Genomic DNA, 19,327 nt, shown 5'->3' on the forward strand with positions numbered 1-19,327 from the left:
TAACTTTATTTCTATGTTTATTGGCAGTCCTAAACTGTGTTTTTATTCATTTTACGATTATTTCATTTATATTGTAAGCTGCCTTGAGTTCCTGCAAGGTAGAAAGACTGCTAATAAATAATCACATAAACACTACAGTGTGTGGAAGCTTTTATATACCACATACAGAGATGGTTGGTATGCGCTGAAACCCAATCTCAGCCAACATTGTGAACTGTTCAAACTGTGAATTAATGATGGAAGTGCCAAGCATAACTTACCTAATTTTATCCTCCCCTTTCCTCTAAAGACCTCGGGATGGCATTCATTGTTTTTCCCTGCTCAATTTTACCCTCACAAGAAGCCTGTGAGATATGTCAGGCTGACAGAGTGTAACTGGTCCAAGGACATGCAATGAGCATCACTTCAGGATGGGGATTTGGACCCTGGTCTCTCCCATTCTAGTCCAACACCATAACCATTACACCATACTGTTAGTCTTGCACCTTTAGCATGGGTTGGAATAACAATATAGGCTGGGGCACTTATCATATCAGTGCATCTAGAGGCTAGAGAGTTCCTTTTAAACCTGCTTCTCATAAACAGAGTGATGCGCTCATAAACCTGTGCCTCAGCTGTATAATTTCAACTACAACTTCACAACTGAATGTTGCTCCACCCACTAAAAAGAATTCTGCACACCGAATACTAGAAGTCAAGGAAAAGGGGTCTAGCATAGTCTTCTCGCCAACATATTAAGTTTTTGAGGCATATGAATCTTTTTAAGCGGAGCAGTATTCTGTCAATTGAGCCTGTAGTGGCATAGTCATAGTTCACTGCTTCACTTGGTATTTGTGAATGCGAAGTCTCAGCCTCACCATTCTCACTTCGTTGATAATATACATTATGACAGATGCTTAGTAGAGTCCAATGAGCACCTTTTCTATAGGCAGACATCAGAGGCACTGACAAAAAGGGGGAATATGTTGAACACTACACCAGAAGGCTAGTTATGTGACTTATAGCTCAAAAGCCAATTTGTGTTTCTTCTAGGTAAACCTCTTCAGAGAAGAGAAGATGAAGGCATAGCAGCTTAACTTTTCGTTTTCTTTCATACTATTTTCTGTAGCATCTAAATCTTAACTTCTACCACCTACATTCAATTCTACAGTTTTAAATGGAACTCTTTAAGCACCCATACCAAAGCCTTCTTTGCTCCACATTAATCACCTTCTTCTGACGACATTAATACATTTCCATTTTGACATAACAGAGAGACCTTCTGATTCTTCTGAACTGGCCAAGCCATTGTTGCTTCCCTTTCTGCTCTGCTTTTGCTGCTTGCTCTACCCTTACCTAACTCTTTGATTTATAGCAACAAAAGTACACTCTTAAAAGTGGGTGAACACATGGCAAGACTCCCAGTGTGGAAAATCAAGTCTACTCCCAACGTATCAATCATCCAACTTTTGAGATATTGGCCGTGGCTTCCCATCTCCAGCTGAGTGCTCTCCATTCCCTCTGCAGCTGCCACAATGGCAGCTATACTATATCTATATTAAAGCTATAAATCTGTGATAACCATTGCAGCATGATAAGTTACCAGATCTCTCTTTCTCAGACAGGTCACCAACCCAATAGCAAAATATAATACAAGCAATAATTTTATATTTCCAAGTTTTTTCTTAAGCAAAGGGGACCTGCCAAGGATCAGAATTCCAAATCCTTCAAGTTAATCGAAACCTATTTCCTAATCATTATAATTCAGCAGTTGGTAGCTTCACTTTGGTTAGAAATTTTCAGTGAGATAGAGCTGAAAGTGATTTATTTTAAAGGGTTCATCTTTCTAAGCCTGCTGCTTCTGTAATAGAAATCCAAATTAGGGATGCAAATAGAAGATTATTAAATTTAAAGAATACAGTTCTTGCATGTTTTCTGCTTGCATTACAAAATTACTATTCATTAAAATCACTAAGAGCAACCCCATCCAACAACATTATTGTTTAAACCTCAGGCTGACCAGGAGGTAACTTCATTTAAAAATTAATGGGTTTCTGTCGAGCTGTCGTGCCAGTTTCATTAATTTAGTTAGATGCACCCTGGGAAAATAAAGTGTCTCAACAGTCATTCATTACATTGCTATCCCTCAGAGAGTTCAAAATTGCTGGTCTCATCTGTAAAGATGCAGAGGGGAAAATTAGTGATCCATTTCAAATAATAACAGTCATTTCAAAGAGTGGTTAATTTATAGAAAAATTTGCAAGATCTTTTGTTCCTTTTGGTCTTCCAAATGAATGTCAGAAATATGAAGAGCTGATAAGCTCATCCACATATATATGTATACAATTACATTTTTAAAATCTCAGATTTCTTTCTAGTGTATCAAATTATAAACTTTTACTTCAGCCTCTTTCCAATCCAATATTACAGTACAGGAAGCATGGAAAGGATGAATTCAGCAGCTCTGTAGGGCTTTATATTTCTGAGTAAAAATTATCTCAAGTGTACATAACATATTGCCCTAGGATATCTGCCCCATTGGGGTTGGTGAATCTCTGACAATGCTGGAAAGGAGGGGAAAGGAGTGATGAAGCTGCCTGTTCTTCCACATTTTCTCTCTGACTAGATGAGCTGAAAAGCAACGTCAATTAGGATATTTAACAATTTTTTTTAAAATGTATATCCACCCTATCTAAACTGAAGGGTGGCATATTGCCAGTCATAAGAGAAAAAACAGCTAAAACAGTCCCTTCATAAAATCCATGTATCAATAACCTCTCACTGACCCTCATTCCTGTTTGTATGCTTTGTTTAATTGTTGTTTCTTCTTTGAGGGTTTTTTGATCATTTGCTGGCTGGGGGAACCTAAGTTTGGTAGAAAGGTGGCATAAAATGTTTTAAATAAATAATCAGCAAATCTAAAACAGACAAGACCACAAATTAAAAAGTCCTGCAGAATAGCACAATCTTAGATGCCCTGAAGAATGTCAACAAAACCTTTCTACATACCTGCATGCCACAAGGTGGGGGATTACACCAAAGACATTGTAAATCAAGCCTAGAAGCAGACTGGAAGCTAGTGCACTTGCTTCAAAATTGGCTGAATCAACCAATAGGTGAGTGGAAATATTCTGCATCAACTATAGTTCTGAATTATTTTCCCTATGTGCAAGGGGAATTATTTGTGGAACTACAAAATCAGCAAAATAACTCCCCTCACGCATGGTTTTCACATGAGAAAATGGTGCTGGGGGAGGGCAGGAGCCTTCCTCCCCCTGCAGTGCCATTCCGAGACCCTTTTATCTCTCCTTTTTAAAAAAAGAAGCAGTTCTCCTTAGCTGCCGTGTGACTGCAGGGAGCATGTTAAAACTAGTGCATACCCACACAGTAAAGTATCATCTAGAGATGCCCTCAATCCCCACAATGAGCGCATGACAATAATCCAACTTGGAAGTTAAATTGGTATGGATCAACATGACCAGGCCTACTGAGTCTAAAATGGAGGACAATCTACCAGTCAAATGTAAATGAAAAAGGCACTCTTCACAGAAGGTCAATCTCATTTTTCAAAAGTACAGCTGGGTCTAGGAGCATTCCTAGACTCTTTACTTTATCAGGTATCAGGCTGGTGAATCCCTCCAGAACATCTCCACTGGTCGTGCTCCTGAGGAACAAAAACCTACAGACTTCTGGACTGCCATCAAAACCTTATGAGATTGCACATGACAACACAAGACTGAGAGGAAACTCTTTCTTATCAACTGCCCCAAAATGCAAACACTTCCTCTTTGTATTGTCGAAGGCTTTCACGGCCGGAGAACGATGGTTGTTGTGGGTTTTCCGGGCTGTGTTGCCGTGGTCTTGGCATTGTAGTTCCTGACGTTTCGCCAGCACAGCTGCTGGCGAAACGTCAGGAACTACAATGCCAAGACCACGGCAATACAGCCCGGAAAGCCCACAACAACCAACTTCCTCTTTGCTTTCTGCTGTTCCACAACCAAAAGTAAACTGCATGATACATTTTTTAAGAACATAGCCTTTTTATAAAGCCAGCTTCTAGCAGTCAAAAATGTGGATATGTATTTTGGAAATATGTAGAAAGTGGCCTTGAGTTCAACTAGAAAAGACCTCGCAAAATGGGACTTTCCAGCCTGCGCCACTCACTGTAGCTCACCCTTCCCCCTGAAAAACTACTCTTGGCCCCCAAGGAACAGTGCTGGACAGGAATGTAGGGATCTTCAATAGGAGATGGAAACTGGTGGAAATTACTTCCCCCTCACTTGCAGAAGTGTCCTAATGGCAGAAAACAGCTGTTGGAAACAGCCAGTGACTGTAAAAGGTTTCATTATTCAGTCATGAATTAGCTCCAATAGCTCACTGCATCTGCTCAGCAATTCAAGAAAGTGCCACTCATCTCTTTGACTTCCTATGAAGAAAGGCTGAAGGAACCTGGTATGTTTAGCCTGGACAGGAGATGACTAACAGGTGATATGATAACTATCTTCAAGTACTTGAAGAGCTGCCATATAGACGATGGTGCAGATTTGTTTTCTGCTGCCCCAGGTCAAACCAGAACCAACGGGTTGGAATTAAATCAAAAGAGTTTTCAGCTAAACATTAGGAAGAACTTCCTGACCGTTAAGAGTGGTCCCTCAGTGGAACAGTAAGTGGAACATCAATTTTCTGTGAACCTAGGCAGATCATGAGGGACGGCAGGAAGGGTTACATCAGTGCTTGTGGCTCCTTACGCACCCAGGGTAATGCCGATCACCACTTTATGGTCAGGAAGCAATGTGCCATCAAAAGGAGGAGGTCATATTACATATGCATACAAGTTACAGTTATGTCCAGTAATATTTTTGTGTATATAACATGGAGGTTATCTTACATTCAGCAGGCTCAGACTCAACCCTTCCAAGACTGAGTGGCTGTGGTTTCCGGCGCTCCGTTATAGCCAGCTGCTTCCATCGCTGAGTATCGGGGGCGAGATTTTGGCCCCCACAGAGAGGGTTCGCAACTTGGGTGTCCTCCCGGATGCGCGGCTGTCGTTAGGAGATCATGTGTCAGCCATGGCCAGGGGGGCTTTTTATAAGGTTCGCCTGGTTCACCAGTTGCGTCCCTTTCTGGATCGGGACGCCTTGTGCACAGTCACCCATGCCCTCGTTTCCTCCCGTCTGGACTACTGTAACGCTCTCTATATGGGGCTCCCCTTGAGGACCTCCCGGAGGCTGCAATTAGTGCAGAATGCGGCCGCACGGGTGATTATGGGAGCGACACGGCGCGCCCATGTAACACCTCTCCTGCGCGAGCTACACTGGCTTCTGGTGGTCTTCCGGGTGCGCTTCAAGGTGCTGGTTACCATCTTTAGAGCGTTCCATGGCTTAGGGCCTAGGTATTTGCGAGATCGCCTGCTGCTACCGATAGCCTCCCACAGGCCGGTATGCTCCCACAGAGAGGGCCTCCTCAGGGTGCCGTCAGTCAAACAATGTCGGCTGGTGACCCCCAGGGGGAGAGCCTTCTCTGTCAGGGCACCTGCCCTCTGGAATGAATTGCCCCCGTAGATACATATGGTCCCCGACCTACACACCTTTCGCCGTGCCCTTAAGACGCTATTATTCCAACAAGCGGGGCTGGCCTAAATGTGTTTTAATTGAGTTGTCCTGTTTCTGAGTTAAATTATTTAATATATGTTTATATTTTATATTCTTATTGTTTTATATTTGTATGTTTTATCTTTGCTGTACACCGCCCTGAGTCCTTCGGGAGATGGGCGGTATAAAAATTCAATTAAAGTAAAGTAAAGTAAAGCATCATCTTACTTTCAAGTAAAGACAGTATTTAATTTGTTCATAAATGGTCTGGAATCAGGAATGAACAAATTCAGACGACAACAAATTGTTCAAGATGGTGAAAATTGAAGCAGATTATGACATACTTTGAAAGCATCTCTCCAAATTGGGTAAATGGGCACCAATATGGCATATGAGAGTTAATGTAGCTTAGTGTAAAATGATGTGTATTGCGTGTGCGCGCACACGCACGCACGCACACCAGATTTATATATATGCTGATAGGTTCTGAAGTGGCAGTAACTGACCAGGGAAAAGATTTTGGCGACTGTATGAAATGGTTAACAGTGTGCAGCAGTGGTCAAAAAGGCATATCTTGTGCTAAAGATTATTAGGAAAGGAACTGAAAATAAAACACCAATATTGTAATATCATTTATTTGTCTATCTATGGTGTGGGCATTTAGAATACTATTCACAGTTCCCACTGTCCCACTAGAAAAGGATATTGCAGAGCTGGAAAAAGTGCAGGAAAGGACAGCACGAATGAACAAAACTGAAAAATCTTCCCTGTGACAAAAGACTAGAGAGTTTGGTGCCTTTCAGTTTAGACAAAGACACCAGGGGAGCAGGAATGATAGCTTATAAAATTATGCATGGGGCAGAGAAAATGAATAGCGAGAACTTTTTGCTCTCTCCCCACAAAATACTAGAATCTGGATTCATACAATGAGACTGACAGGCAATAGACCTAAACTTATAGAACTCATTGCCACAGTATATAGTGATAGTCACCAGACTGAATGGTTTTAAAAGAATGGACAGATTTATGGAGGTTAAGTCTATGAATAGCTGCTATTCACAATGGCTAAATATGGACTCCGTGTTTGGAGACAGCCTACCTCTAAATACTAGCTGTTGGAATTGGCTTTGACCTCTGTGACCCAGCGGTGAGAAACAGGAGGTTGAAATAGATGGGCAATTGGTCTTATGATTTCATGGACAAAATCCTATCAGGTCTCCAGATATCTATAGTTTACCACCTGAAGGGTTAATTCCCAGTTAAGTTTTACTCAACCAGTTCCCACAATTGCACTCAACACTTACTACATCTTATGCTTACTTCAGCATGTGTTGACTCTTTTTTATGATTTGATTGTAATATATTTAATCTTCTATCCTACTTAATTGGCAGGACCTGCATGAAGCAGTCTGAAGTCAACAGTTATACATGGAAAGACCCCAGGATACAAAGAGTTAAAATTTCCACAACTCTTGCGATACAAAGTTCTCATGTTATTCCCCAATGAACTCAAGTACTTTGTGATGTGTAGATAGTGCCTTAAACTCTGCACCATACTGATATCAACTGACATGCACTCAGTTGCCCCAACAGCTGAATATCACTGCTTCTTCCTTGCTTGTTTATACACACATACAGAAGAAGCCAACTGTGCACAGCCCTAATTGGCTGGCCCCTGTGAGATCACAAACATACTTCCTTCTCACATATCCAGAAAGTACTCTTGCAACTTATAAAAAATAATTATGCTTTAAATAACAAAATGACAAATGAATTTTAATTGAACATGTGCCTATACGGCACAGTAAAAGGCATATAACCTTTCTGATGCATGGGGAGAGAGGCAAGACTGATAATTTAATCAGCACTGGAACAGCTTTTTTTTCTTTGCATAGCAAAGCTGAGAAGTAAGCAGGCTCAACCCACAGGAGAAAAAAATGCACAGGCTTTGGATTTAAAAAAATGCACAGACTTAGGAGAAAAAATGCACAGGCTTATTTTTTTTTAATAAAAATTTTATTGGAATTAGAAATATTTGGTCATTTATAACAATCAAAATACTCTAATATTCCAGTTCTAACCCCCTCCCTTCCCCCCCCGTTTGTTGACTTCCAACAGTTTTCCAACCCTTTGTCTATTCTTCCCCTACTCATTTCAACTTATTTTGTCAATTAAACATATACTTTCACACTCTTCTAAGCTAATCTATTATAACACAGTGCTAAGTCAGTTTCCCTTCACTTATCAAATAACTAATATATTCCTGGCATATTATTCAATAGTAATAATACTGGTAATATTCTCAATATCCTGTACTCTAACTTATTCATTCTAATGTCATCAATATGGGACAAACAATTTATCCCTCCCTATACATAACTTGAGTACTCATAAGTGATGAATACATTTATAAGTCAACCAATTTAACTTATACTCTATATGTTACTCTTTACTTCCTCTTATATCTCTTATCTTTATAACATAAAGTCAATCAATTTGACTCGTATTCTACACATTTCTAAATATAACTATAAACACAATATACATTCAACATAAGTCAATCAATTTGACCCATGTTCTGCACATTTCTAAATATCGCTATAACCAAAAATACCTTCAGCATGTCAATCAATTTAACCTATATTCTATATGCTACTTCTCATTCCCTCCCTTCTTGTATTCATGAATTTTAATTCTGTTAATTCTCAATTACACCCCTATCTGCCAGCAACATAATTAATTAATTTCTATTCTTATATATCACATAATAACTATTACTCAATACTGTATAGAATAATCAAATAGAATAATTGCTTAGTAATTCTTCTTTAACTCTCCTCCCCCCGGTATAGTCACTTCTCTCTTCTTTTGTTTTTCTTCAATAATTTTCAAACTGCCACAGTTCTCCTCCCACCTCCCATTTTTTCACCAAATATTGTTTCAGCTTCTCCCAATCTGTGTTAAACTGTCCTGGATCAAGGTCTCTTAGTTTTCTTGTCAGTTTATCCATCTCCGCCATGTACAGCAATTTGTAAATCCAGTCCTCGATAGTTGGCACTTCTTGTACTTTCCACTTTTGCGCATACAAAAGTCTAGCCGCTGCTGTCATGTAAAAAAGCAATGTCCTATGTTGTGCTGGAATATCTTCCATTCCCAAGTTCAGTAGCAGGAGTTCTGGGTTCTTATTAACTTGAAACTGTAAAATCTCACTTATTACTCTTATTATTTCCCCCCAGTACTGCCTGACTACCTCACAAGTCCACCACATATGATACAAAGATCCTTCATGCTTTTTACATTTCCAGCATTTATTAGACGTGTTCACATTCCCTAGCGCAATTTTCTTTGGTGTCAGGTACCAACGATAGATCATTTTATAGACATTCTCTTTAGTTAGTGCATGTTGTAATCTTCAAAGTATTTTTCCACAAGTATTCCCACGCCTCCATTGTTATTTCTTTATTAAAATTTATAGCCCACTTCACCATTTGCACCTTAACTACCTCTTCTTCAGTATACCATTTTAACAACACTTTATAGACCTTTGAAATTTCCTTTTTGTCTTCTTGTAAAATTACTTCCTCCAAGTCCGAGTTCTCCATTCTTATCCCTCCCTTGGCACAATCCGATTTATAAAGGTCTCTGAGCTCTCTATATTGAAACCAGTCATAGTTTGGAGACAACTCTTCTTGTGTCTTTATTCTTAATTTAGAAAATTCTATTTGTGTTATCTCCTTATACGTTAAACACTGTTGTTCATTATCTTTTTTTTTTATAAATTTTTTTATTTTTCATAACTACAAAACACTACACAAGACTATCACAAGGAAAGGGGAGAGGGAAGGGACAAAGGGGGGTGGAAAAAGAAAAGGGGGGGGGGAATGAACTACAAACACTAAACACTACACTTCAATGTTTCCCTTCATACTGTCATAATACAAAAATAGCTCCATAGGATAATGATGGAGTGGTTAATCATACAGAGAATAAACATTTCAAATTCTGATTAAACTTTCCTCCCCCTTCTAGGTCCCGGACGCAGTTCTCTCTGTGCAACCGCTGTTGCGGTGCTCTCCTCCTCCTCCTCCCCCTCCGGCTCCTCCTTTTCTTCGTTCTCGGTGCAGCAGAGTTCTGGGTTTTTATTCTCAAAATCCTTTAGTTGATCTTCTGATAATATCTTATAGGCCTGATCTTTATATCTGAACCATATTCCTTCCGGGAATAACCATTTGTACTTTATTCCATGGTCCCTCAGAAGAGCTGCAAACTTTTTATATTTAAAACGCCGTTTCCGGACTAGAAATGGAACGTCCTTCAAAATCTTGACTTTCAAACCCATAAGGTCCAAATCCGCATTGTATGAGTTATATAGGATGGTGTCCCGAATCTTTTTAGATGAAAAGTGATCTCACGAGGCAACTGTCGCTTTGTTGCATATTTTGAAGAAGCCCGACGGACCTCCAAAATGGCGCTTTTAACCTCTTCTTTAGTCGTCCTCGCGGGTATCGCCAATAGTTCCGAGACCACCTCCCACAGATCCTCTTTTTCCTCCTCTTTCACGTTTTGGAGACGCAAAATTGTCTGCGTTCGTTCCATCTGTAACCCGATCAGCTGGTTCTCAACCAGCTTCAGCTCCTTTTTTGTAGCCTTCACAAGTGACGCACTTTCCAGAGCAGACTTCTCTGCCCCCCCGCTGCTGCCTTAATGGTTTTCACTTCGCTTTCAATTAAGCCCACCCTTTGATCAGTTTCGTTCAGCTTGTCAACAAAGGGTTTTATGGCTTCCACCACCGCCCTGCGCACCAACTCTTCGAGCGACTCCCCCTTCAAGGTAGCTGAGATTGACTTACCGAGAGCGGGACTTTGCTTCTTTGCTGCCATTTGGGGGGGGGGCGCCAACAAAATTCTGGAACTCAACGAAGGGGAAGAACGAGTCTTCTTCAGATCAACCTCTCCTTCACAAACGCTTGTAGAACAGAAGGGATTCGCTTGTTTACGGGCTTCCGCCTGTTTCTTTTATTTGCCGTTTCTCGTTGCCCGGCGGCACTCGAGACGCCGCGCACGTCTGCCGGCCTCCATAGGGACAAACGGGCAATTCCCCCCCCGCATTGATTTCGGGGAGTTCTTCCCGCCGCGTCCCGGACCCTGGCTCCCTCCCTGGGAGTCCTGGGGGCTAATCCTAGCGGATCAGCCGCCCGGTCAGGGTGCCCGGTCGTTTCTTCCCGGACCAGCCGAGAGGAGTGTCCGGCATGGCTGAGAAAACGAAACCGAATCACTGTTGTTCATTATCAACAGTTCTCGGATCTATCACTTCATAAGGAACCACCCAGGAGGGAATTCCTTCTTGTAGGTAATCTCTGTACTTTTTCCATATTGTGAAGAGGCTTCTCCGAATGTAATGGTGTAAAAACAGAGTCCGCTTTTACTTTATCATACCATAAATATGCATGCCATCCAAATATTTTTTTATATCCCTCTAAGGCCAGCAATTTGCGATTTTTAAGCATCATCCAGTCCTTCAGCCAAACCAAGCAGATTGCCTCATAGTAAAGTCTTAGGTTGGGCAGTTGCATTCCGCCTCTCTCTTTCGCATCCTGTAACACTTTCATTTTCACTCGAGGCTTTTTGCCTGCCCAAACAAAGTCCGATATCTTTCTCTGCCATTTCTCAAACTGCTTGGAGTCCCGAATAACTGGTATTGTCTGTAACAAAAACATCACTCTTGGCAGCACATTCATCTTGACTGCTGCAATTCTTCCCAACCATGACAAATTCAATCTATTCCATTTAATCAAGTCTCGCTCTATTTGAGTCCACAATTTCTCAGAGTTATTCTTGAATAGATCTATATTCTTTGCAGTCAGTTCAATTCCCAAGTATTTCAACTTATTTGTTACTTCACAGTCTGTTATTTCCGTTAATAACTGTTGTTTTTGTTTAGTCATATTTTTACACAGTATCTTTGACTTTTTATTTACAAAAAAACCTGCCAAATCTCCAAATTCTGTGATTTTTTCTATTACCCTTGGCATGTTTTCAATTGGATCTTCCACAATTAACATTATATCATCTGCAAATGCTCTGACCTTATAGAAAAAGTCTTTTATATTTATTCCACGGATTGCATTATCTTCTCGGATCTGTATCATCAAAATTTCCAAAACCATTATAAACAACAGTGGAGACAACGGGCAACCTTGTCTTGTACCTTTGCCTATAGTCAATTTCTTAGTCACCTTGTCATTCACCACAATTGCTGCACTCTGGTCTCTGTAGATTTCTTTTACTGCTCTGATAAATCTTTCTCCCAACTGTAGCTGTTCCATAGTGGCGAACATAAAATCCCAGTTCAAATTGTCAAAAGCTTTTTCAGCGTCCACAAAGAAGAACCCAACCTCCTTATCACAATGCCTATCATAATATTCAATAGCATTTATAACTGTCCTTAAATTGTCTCTAATTTGTCTATTTGGTAAAAAACCAGCTTGTTCTTCCCCAATAACTTCGGATAGCCATCCCTTTACTCTTTCCGCTAAGATCTTTGCAAAGATCTTATAGTCATTGTTAAGTAAGGAAATAGGTCTGTAATTTTTGACGTTAGTCAAGTCCTGTCCTTCTTTAGGGATCAATGATATGTTAGCTTCACTCCAAGTATCTGGAATTCTTTGGTCTCTCATAACACCATTGATCACTTCTTTTAGGAATGACACCAGTTCATTAACCATTACCTTGTAAAATTTAGCTGTGAGTCCATCAGGCCCTGGCGCCTTACCCAGATTTGTTGACTGTATTGCCTTCCTTATCTCTTCCTCTGTCACTTCACTATTCAATTTATTTCTCCAATCGTCCGAGATCACTGGGAGCCTCATTTTCCCCAGATATGTCGCTATTGAATCTTTATTCACCTCTTTTTTATTATACAATTTAGTGTAAAATTTGTAAAAGGCTCTACTAATAGCAGTCTGTTCCAGATATACTTTATTATCCTCACATATTTTATTTATTGTCTTCTTCTCCTTTCTCTTCTTCAATTGCCATGCCAAATATTTCCCAGGTTTATTTGCTCCTTCAAACGACTTTTGATTCATTCTCTACAGATTCCATTCCAGTTCTTTATTATTCATTGCAGTCAACTGTTCTTGTAAAATTTTAATGTCTTGGTAAATTTTCTTCTTCCCTGGTCTTTTCTTTAATAGTATTTCTTTGGCTTTTATTTTCTCTGTAATCTCCTGTCTCTTCTCCTCTTGTTTTTTCCTGGCTCTTCCGTTTAAGTCCATTAGTATGCCTCTAATTACTGCCTTATAGGTATCCCATACCTTGTTGGTTGGTACTTCTCGATTCATGTTGTATTATTAGGCTTATTTTAATGGTAAGTTTGTTTGCAACTTAAGAAACAGAAGAGATCCTTACTGATCTACATTATACGTACTCATTTCTCTACCCAATGACTCCTCCCTTAGAATCTAGCCCACATGACTCAGTTGGCTGACACTGTGCCCCTTCTTAGGTCCTCACAGCACTCATAAATCCCAAAGACAGCCCCAAACTATATTCTTGCATATCTGCATAGCCTTTCTAATACACCTCTCAGCGCCCCACTGTAATATGAAAGAACAGCACCCAGCTCTGCTCTAGATGATCCCCTCATAGGTACCCTGCAAAAGCTGGCTTCAAGTATGTTTTCAAGGGACAATGAGTTTAATACTAAAGAGCCCAGCACCTTAAAGATTAGCATTTTTATTCCAGCATAAACTTTTGTGAACTACAGTCCACTTCCTTAGAAGCAATGCATGTCTCTGCACTAGGCAGACCTTCAAAAAAAAACAGGAGGATCAAAACAGACCATCAAATATACAACCTATAGGTTGAAAAGTAGACATATAAAAATTCTTAACTAGGCAAGAGACCATCCATTAGTTTTGCGACGCTAGTTACTATCTAGAATGGGTGAGGAGTCTCTAGTTTAGTAGGATATGTAGCACCTATAATGAAAAAGAAATCCTAAATCCTTCCACAACTTTGTAAGGGGCAAAGGAAGAGATGGTGAAAAAAACTCTTAATTATAATTCATCACTGTCAGCAGGATTCTACCTTTGAAGTCATTCTGCTGCAGAATGGTGACTTTTAGGTCAGCAATGCGATATCTTGGAAGAGTGTAATATTCTCCTGATAGTTTCTGAATATTGTGATTTTTAACATCAGATTGGTGTCCATTAATACTTTTGCTTAAGAAATGACCCATTTATCCTGTGCAGACAGCAGAAATGCAATGCTGACATTTGGTAGGATATATTACATTGGAGCATGAGCAAGTGAATGAGCCCAATATCACAGAGCTGCTGTTACTAGGTTCTGTAATAGTATAGCGTGAAGGAGTATGGAGACAGATATGTTGCAGGCTTTGGGTCCTGGGTACATGTCTCTGTTGGGTGGTCCATTGTCATTGACGAAAATCTGTTTTAGGCTGGAGGGACTGTACTTGAGTGCAGAAAGACCTGCCACCCAAGGCTAGAGAAGGACATTTCAAAGTGGAAAAGAGGGGTTATGTAGGTGTCTCACATGATTACAAGAGCTACATAACTGAATGAACACACACACAGAAATAAAGGATTCATTACTCCAAAGCTATATATCCCCCTAAAGGCATTATAGTCAGAGAGAACAACTCTATAACTAGTTTCACGAACACAATACCAATAGTGATTTCCTGGTGTTAACAAATATGCTAAGCGTATTAAGTCTACAACCTTAATTATTATTTACTATATGAAATAAAGATAAAAATAATAGTGTTTACAAATTAATAACTAACTTGTAAATTGTTTGTAGTGTATGCAAGGTTAAGAACTTGTTACTTGTCTGAATTTTCTTTCTCTTTTCAATTTTTATTATGCTGCAGGGATGATGCCTTTTTCTGACATTTCAATGTGACACACTCATTAGAATTTATTCCCCAGGTAAAAATTTAAAATAAATCACTGCATTCTTTTATATTCTTCTCATGTAGATTCCCTGAAGTAAAGCTCATTACATACTACATTGTTGTGGCACTTCGTTCAAAAGGCAAATGAGCTTAAAAATAATAATGCCAGTTTCATTCAAAACCCTGCTTTAATTTTCTCTAAATTAATAGTGGCTTTCTAGACCAATGAGTTTACTACATGATTAAACGATTTTCTTAAGCATATAAGGTGAAACTTGGTGAAAGTTAGTTGTGACTAAGGGCTTATCCATTCTGGACATGCAAAAGAACCCATTGGATTTTTAACCGTAAATCCCACTGAAATCAATGTACTTACTCCCAGATCAGTATGCGCAGAATTTAAGATTGCGGCCTTACACTGTATTCAGTGAGGCTTACTCCCAAGATTTATCATTTTAAATATACATTCTCTATTTCCCTGCAGAAACTTTCATGTTTAAAACTTAAACTTTGTGTAAAGGGAGAAGATGATAAAACCAGTTTGGCCATATCAGCCTACTGTTCCATAACACAGAACACACACAAAGTGTCTAAAGCTCATATACATTTACAGAGTCTGTGGTTTGGGACCCTCCTTATGGATTGCCTCAAGGCTCCATTTTGTTACCCGTGCTTCTCAGTATTTATGTTGAATGAGATTGTCTGAAGCTTTGGGTTTCAATGTCATCACTATGAAGATGACACCCAGGCTGCAAGGAAGTAGTTCCACAGGGACACTTCACTAAAGAGATAGGGACCATAGACTTCACTACTATGTGCTACTAATGTACTATCTATTGCTTTAAGTATGATCCAACTGGGTAGTTCTATGTTGTTTAATATGTCAGTTTTAGACTAGCTTATGTTCTGTTTCAACATTTCTTCAGCTCTGTATTGGATTTCTCCTGGTGTTATGTCTTTGCAAATATGCATTTATATACCCTATTGCATTGTTTATTGAGCCTGCTTGCAGGGAGGGCGGAATATAAATACGATAAAATAAAAATAAAAATAAATGTCCTTGAAATGGACTGTACTGATCTCACCCTATGTAATCCACCTTGAGTCTCAGTGAAAAAGGCAGACTGTAACTGACATACATAAAATAAATATCCAAGCCTCCAGATGTCTGTCATGGTTCTGAACCACTGCTTTCAGGCTGTGGTAACTGATGATTTGGAGGGGCTGAATCCACTTGCTTTGAATGGAGTGGTACTGTCACTTGAAGTGCATTTTAAAATCTAATGAGTATTCACGGACCCAGCCTTCTACTGGAAAATCAGGTTGGCCAGAAGCACTTTTTATCAGCTGCACCTAGTTTGCCAACTACATTACTACTCAGACAACTCATCTGGCCATTTTAATCCATGCTTTTGCAACTTCCCACTTCCACTAATGCAGGGTTGCCCCTGAGAACAATCCAGAAGCTGCAAATGGTTCAGAATGTAACAGCCCAATTATTACTGTCAATAATTAACTAATGAGAACACATCTTGCCTATTTTTAAACAGCTGCACTGTCCTCCAGTTTTTTTCCAAGTTCAATTCAAGTCCTAGGCTCCATGTGTCTTAAGGACTGAGAGTGTAACTGCATGAGATGCTCAACACATGCCAGGTCACACAGGTGCACAATCCAACTCACAGACATCTGACTAAAGACATCAGGAGAACTCATCTTAACAAGCACTTGTTTGCTCGGCACTGCAAGGGTGGGAGAAGGAGCCTCCCGTTTTTCTCTCATCCTGCTTTTGTCCGTGGAAAGGGCTTTTTGCCACTTTTCACTGGCCCCCCCGTGTCCTTGTCATGCAGGTACTGGGGGGAGGGATGTTGTTTTATTGTTTTACTTATGGTTTTATTTTAAAATCTGAACCCATCTTTAGCCACAAGAGAAAAGAGCATATAAATATAAAATATATATAAGTGAAACAAAATCTACCAAAAAAATTCACAGGTACAGTCTTCTTCCCCAAGTAGGAATAATCACCCATCCTATATAAGATACTGGACTGAAATCTGAAAATACCCATTTACCTGACTGGTGCCTGTAGGTTTTGCATTCATAAACATTTAAATATTCACATTTTCGTTGGTGAAGATTTGCAAAATTAAGGACAGTACTGCACCTTTACATCCCACTGATCCCAACAGAAGCACATAGCAACATATTTACCATCCTTGTTGACATTAGCAGAGATGAGCTTTTAAGCCGGTGCCTAGTAAACTCCCCTCTGGAATGACACGTTCAGTGCCTTTATAAAGCCTGCTTCTTAAGCAAAGCATGAATATATTGGCAAACACCAGACATATTCTTGCTTGTGGGACATATTTTAAATGTGTTTCTTTTCTTATATAAGGAGCACTGGCTCACTACACCTGAAAATTATAGTACAAAGTATATTATATAATTCAAAAAAGCCACCTAAAAAACAAAGCTCTCAAAAGATCTTGTGTTACTGAACATCAACTTCTGTAACATGAAGTTATTGAGATTTTATTTGCCTCTAGGATCTATTTCAACTACTTCTCAGGTAATGAAATGTGATGCGAAGTCAAACACCTCTTGACATGGCCATTTCCTGGTAATTAGATGCAAATCTGTTTTGATAAGCACACTCACTCTCTCCGAACAGTGTTTCCAAGCAGATTTGCCCCCTATTGCTCAACTCCAGACAAAGCATTTCAAGTACTATTGACAAGCGCCTGGGTAACTCCAGTGAAAACAGAACAGCTACGTACTTACCTTTATCCCCTGCTGCTGGGTGGTTAAGGTCAATTTGGATTCATCCAGAAGCAGAACTTCACAATAAAATTCCTCCGGGACTGCACAAAAACAGCCCATGGCTGTTTCTGTGCTTTGAAGTCTGAGGGCAAACGGGAATAAGAGATGAAGGCAACTCCAAGCCCAGGAATAAGAGAAACCCGCAGAGTACTTAACACAGTACTGGCAAACAATAATTTATTTGGCCTCAGCAACCCAGATCAAGGAAACTGAGGAGAGCAAATTATTCTTTGACTGTGTGAAGTTGCAGCTCCAGCTGTTAATAAGGCAGCAAGCTAAACAATAAAGGAATAACCCGCTTCAGACATCCTGCAAAAGAGCTTGAAGTTCTCTCTTTGGCTGCCCTGTAGGTATAGAGAAAGAGGGGAAAAAATTAGTCACCAGACAATAGAAATATTCATTGAACACCAAGTTATTCACAGTATATTTAGTTCTTTCAGGCAGTCCGTGGTGACAGTCACATAGCAAAGGCCTTGCAGTCTCCTGGGATTCTTTGTTCAGCTGATTTTGTAAGCCAGGCAGACTCCCTTCCAACCGAATCACCCAGAGAAAAACACACCATCACTCAAGGCCTTCAGCCCAGAAGCGCCGGAGAAGCGGCACGTGTGGGCCAGAGGCTCCATTTCCTCCTAAGCGCCCAGGCTGCTCCCCCCTCCGCTGGCCTGGATGACCCCAGCCATTTTTCTCCCATTAATGATTGACCCGCGTTCAGCCCCCTCCCTCGCCGGAGGCTGCTCTTTCGAGTCCAAAGAGGATCCGGAAGGCAAGGAGCAAATTCCCCCCACAGTTCGGGGCTACCCATTAAGTACCTGCTGCGAGGAGGAAGGAAGCCGAACGAACCCCTCTCTCGGCAGGGAGGTAAGGCCGGCGACGCTCTCAGACTCTCCACTCGGGCGGTGCCTCCCTCTTTCCCCCAAGAGGGCAAAGGATCGCAGCTCTTCAGGCGGCTTCTCCCGGCGCGGCTCAAGCGCGCCTGGCTCCCGTCGGGGAGGCTCAGCGCTCCTTTCACGCCCCCAAAGTTCGCAGCCGCCGGGCTGGAGAACGAGGCTGGTGGCACCAAGCGCACCAGACGCGCCACCTGCCCCGTCCCTAGTCCCGCACGAAGAAGCCAAGCGGCCGAGAGGGGAGCCTCGTCTCCTCGCCTGGCGCTCCCTCGCGGATGGGGCGAGGCTCCGCTGCCCGCTCCTCTGTAACCGGCATGTCCGAGGACGAAGGCAGCAGCTGGGAGCGCAAACGCTAAGAGTTTCGAGACCTGCCGCTCCGGTGGTCGCCGCCGCGCGCTACTCCAGAAGGCGCCTGAGAGCAAAGCTTCGAAGAAGCTTCTACGACACAGGCGTGGCTATTGCCTGCCCAGCTGCCGGGCAGGTCTGCCGGTCGGCGCACAGGTCCGCTGCCCACCGGCCGGCGTCGCCTCCCTTCCTCTCCCTCCGCCCTTCTGCTCCTGCCAACCTTTCACCTTCTGCTGCCCTAGCAGGCGGCACCGGTTCGGAGGTAGCACGGCTGCGCCGGCCCAGTAGTGACCCCTGCTGGCGGTTTCGTGGGAACTGGACCTTGTTGCGATTGGCTGAGGAGGAGGTTCCTGGCTACGTATTGCCGCATGAACGACGCTTTCAATGGGTTAGGCCGTCGGGACTTTGTAACTTTTAAAATTTGAAGGTATCATACAAAGTAGCGTTTGCTCTTCAAAATACGCTTTTTGAAGCCCCGTTACTGAGGCCGTTATAAACTCGAGCATTAATCATTCGCGTGCCACTTATACGGTGTTTGGGGTGGAGGAATTTGATTTTGCTTGCATACTCTGTGAGAACTATCCCTCCCTTTGGATGCTTCATGGAAGTGAATGCGATTTGTGCAAGGTTGGCCCAACTTACACCTGGAAAATGAGTTTGTAAACTTTTCAGTGCCGTTGAATTTCATTACGAAGTTAAGTGTATTCTTCACTTTCTGCCATTAAAACTAATTCGACTTCATTATGCTAAAATTAACGCTTTGCTGGTTTGTGCGCGCCGGCGGGCGCG

General features: G+C 41.3%; 1 protein-coding gene across 3 annotated transcripts in view; it reads right to left on the minus strand.

The window, feature by feature from the left end:
• EPB41L4A (erythrocyte membrane protein band 4.1 like 4A) overlaps window positions 1-18,746 on the minus strand; it is a 177,427-nt gene extending 158,681 nt beyond the window's left edge. The window contains exons 1-2 of one of the 3 annotated variants that reach the window (XM_054987239.1): window positions 18,119-18,461; window positions 17,271-17,653 (exon numbers count right to left, since the gene is read on the minus strand). In XM_054987239.1, the coding sequence (XP_054843214.1) occupies window positions 17,271-17,369 (99 nt within the window). In that variant the 5' untranslated portion in view covers window positions 17,370-17,653; window positions 18,119-18,461. Of the gene's footprint in view, window positions 1-17,270; window positions 17,654-18,118 lie in introns of all 3 variants that reach the window. The other 2 variants (XM_054987238.1, XM_054987240.1) reach the window with 2 other exon arrangements.
• Window positions 18,747-19,327: the final 581 nt, after the last annotated feature.

This window comes from Eublepharis macularius, chromosome 8 (assembly GCF_028583425.1).
Source record: "Eublepharis macularius isolate TG4126 chromosome 8, MPM_Emac_v1.0, whole genome shotgun sequence".
In the NCBI taxonomy this organism is placed as follows: domain Eukaryota; kingdom Metazoa; phylum Chordata; class Lepidosauria; order Squamata; family Eublepharidae; genus Eublepharis; species Eublepharis macularius.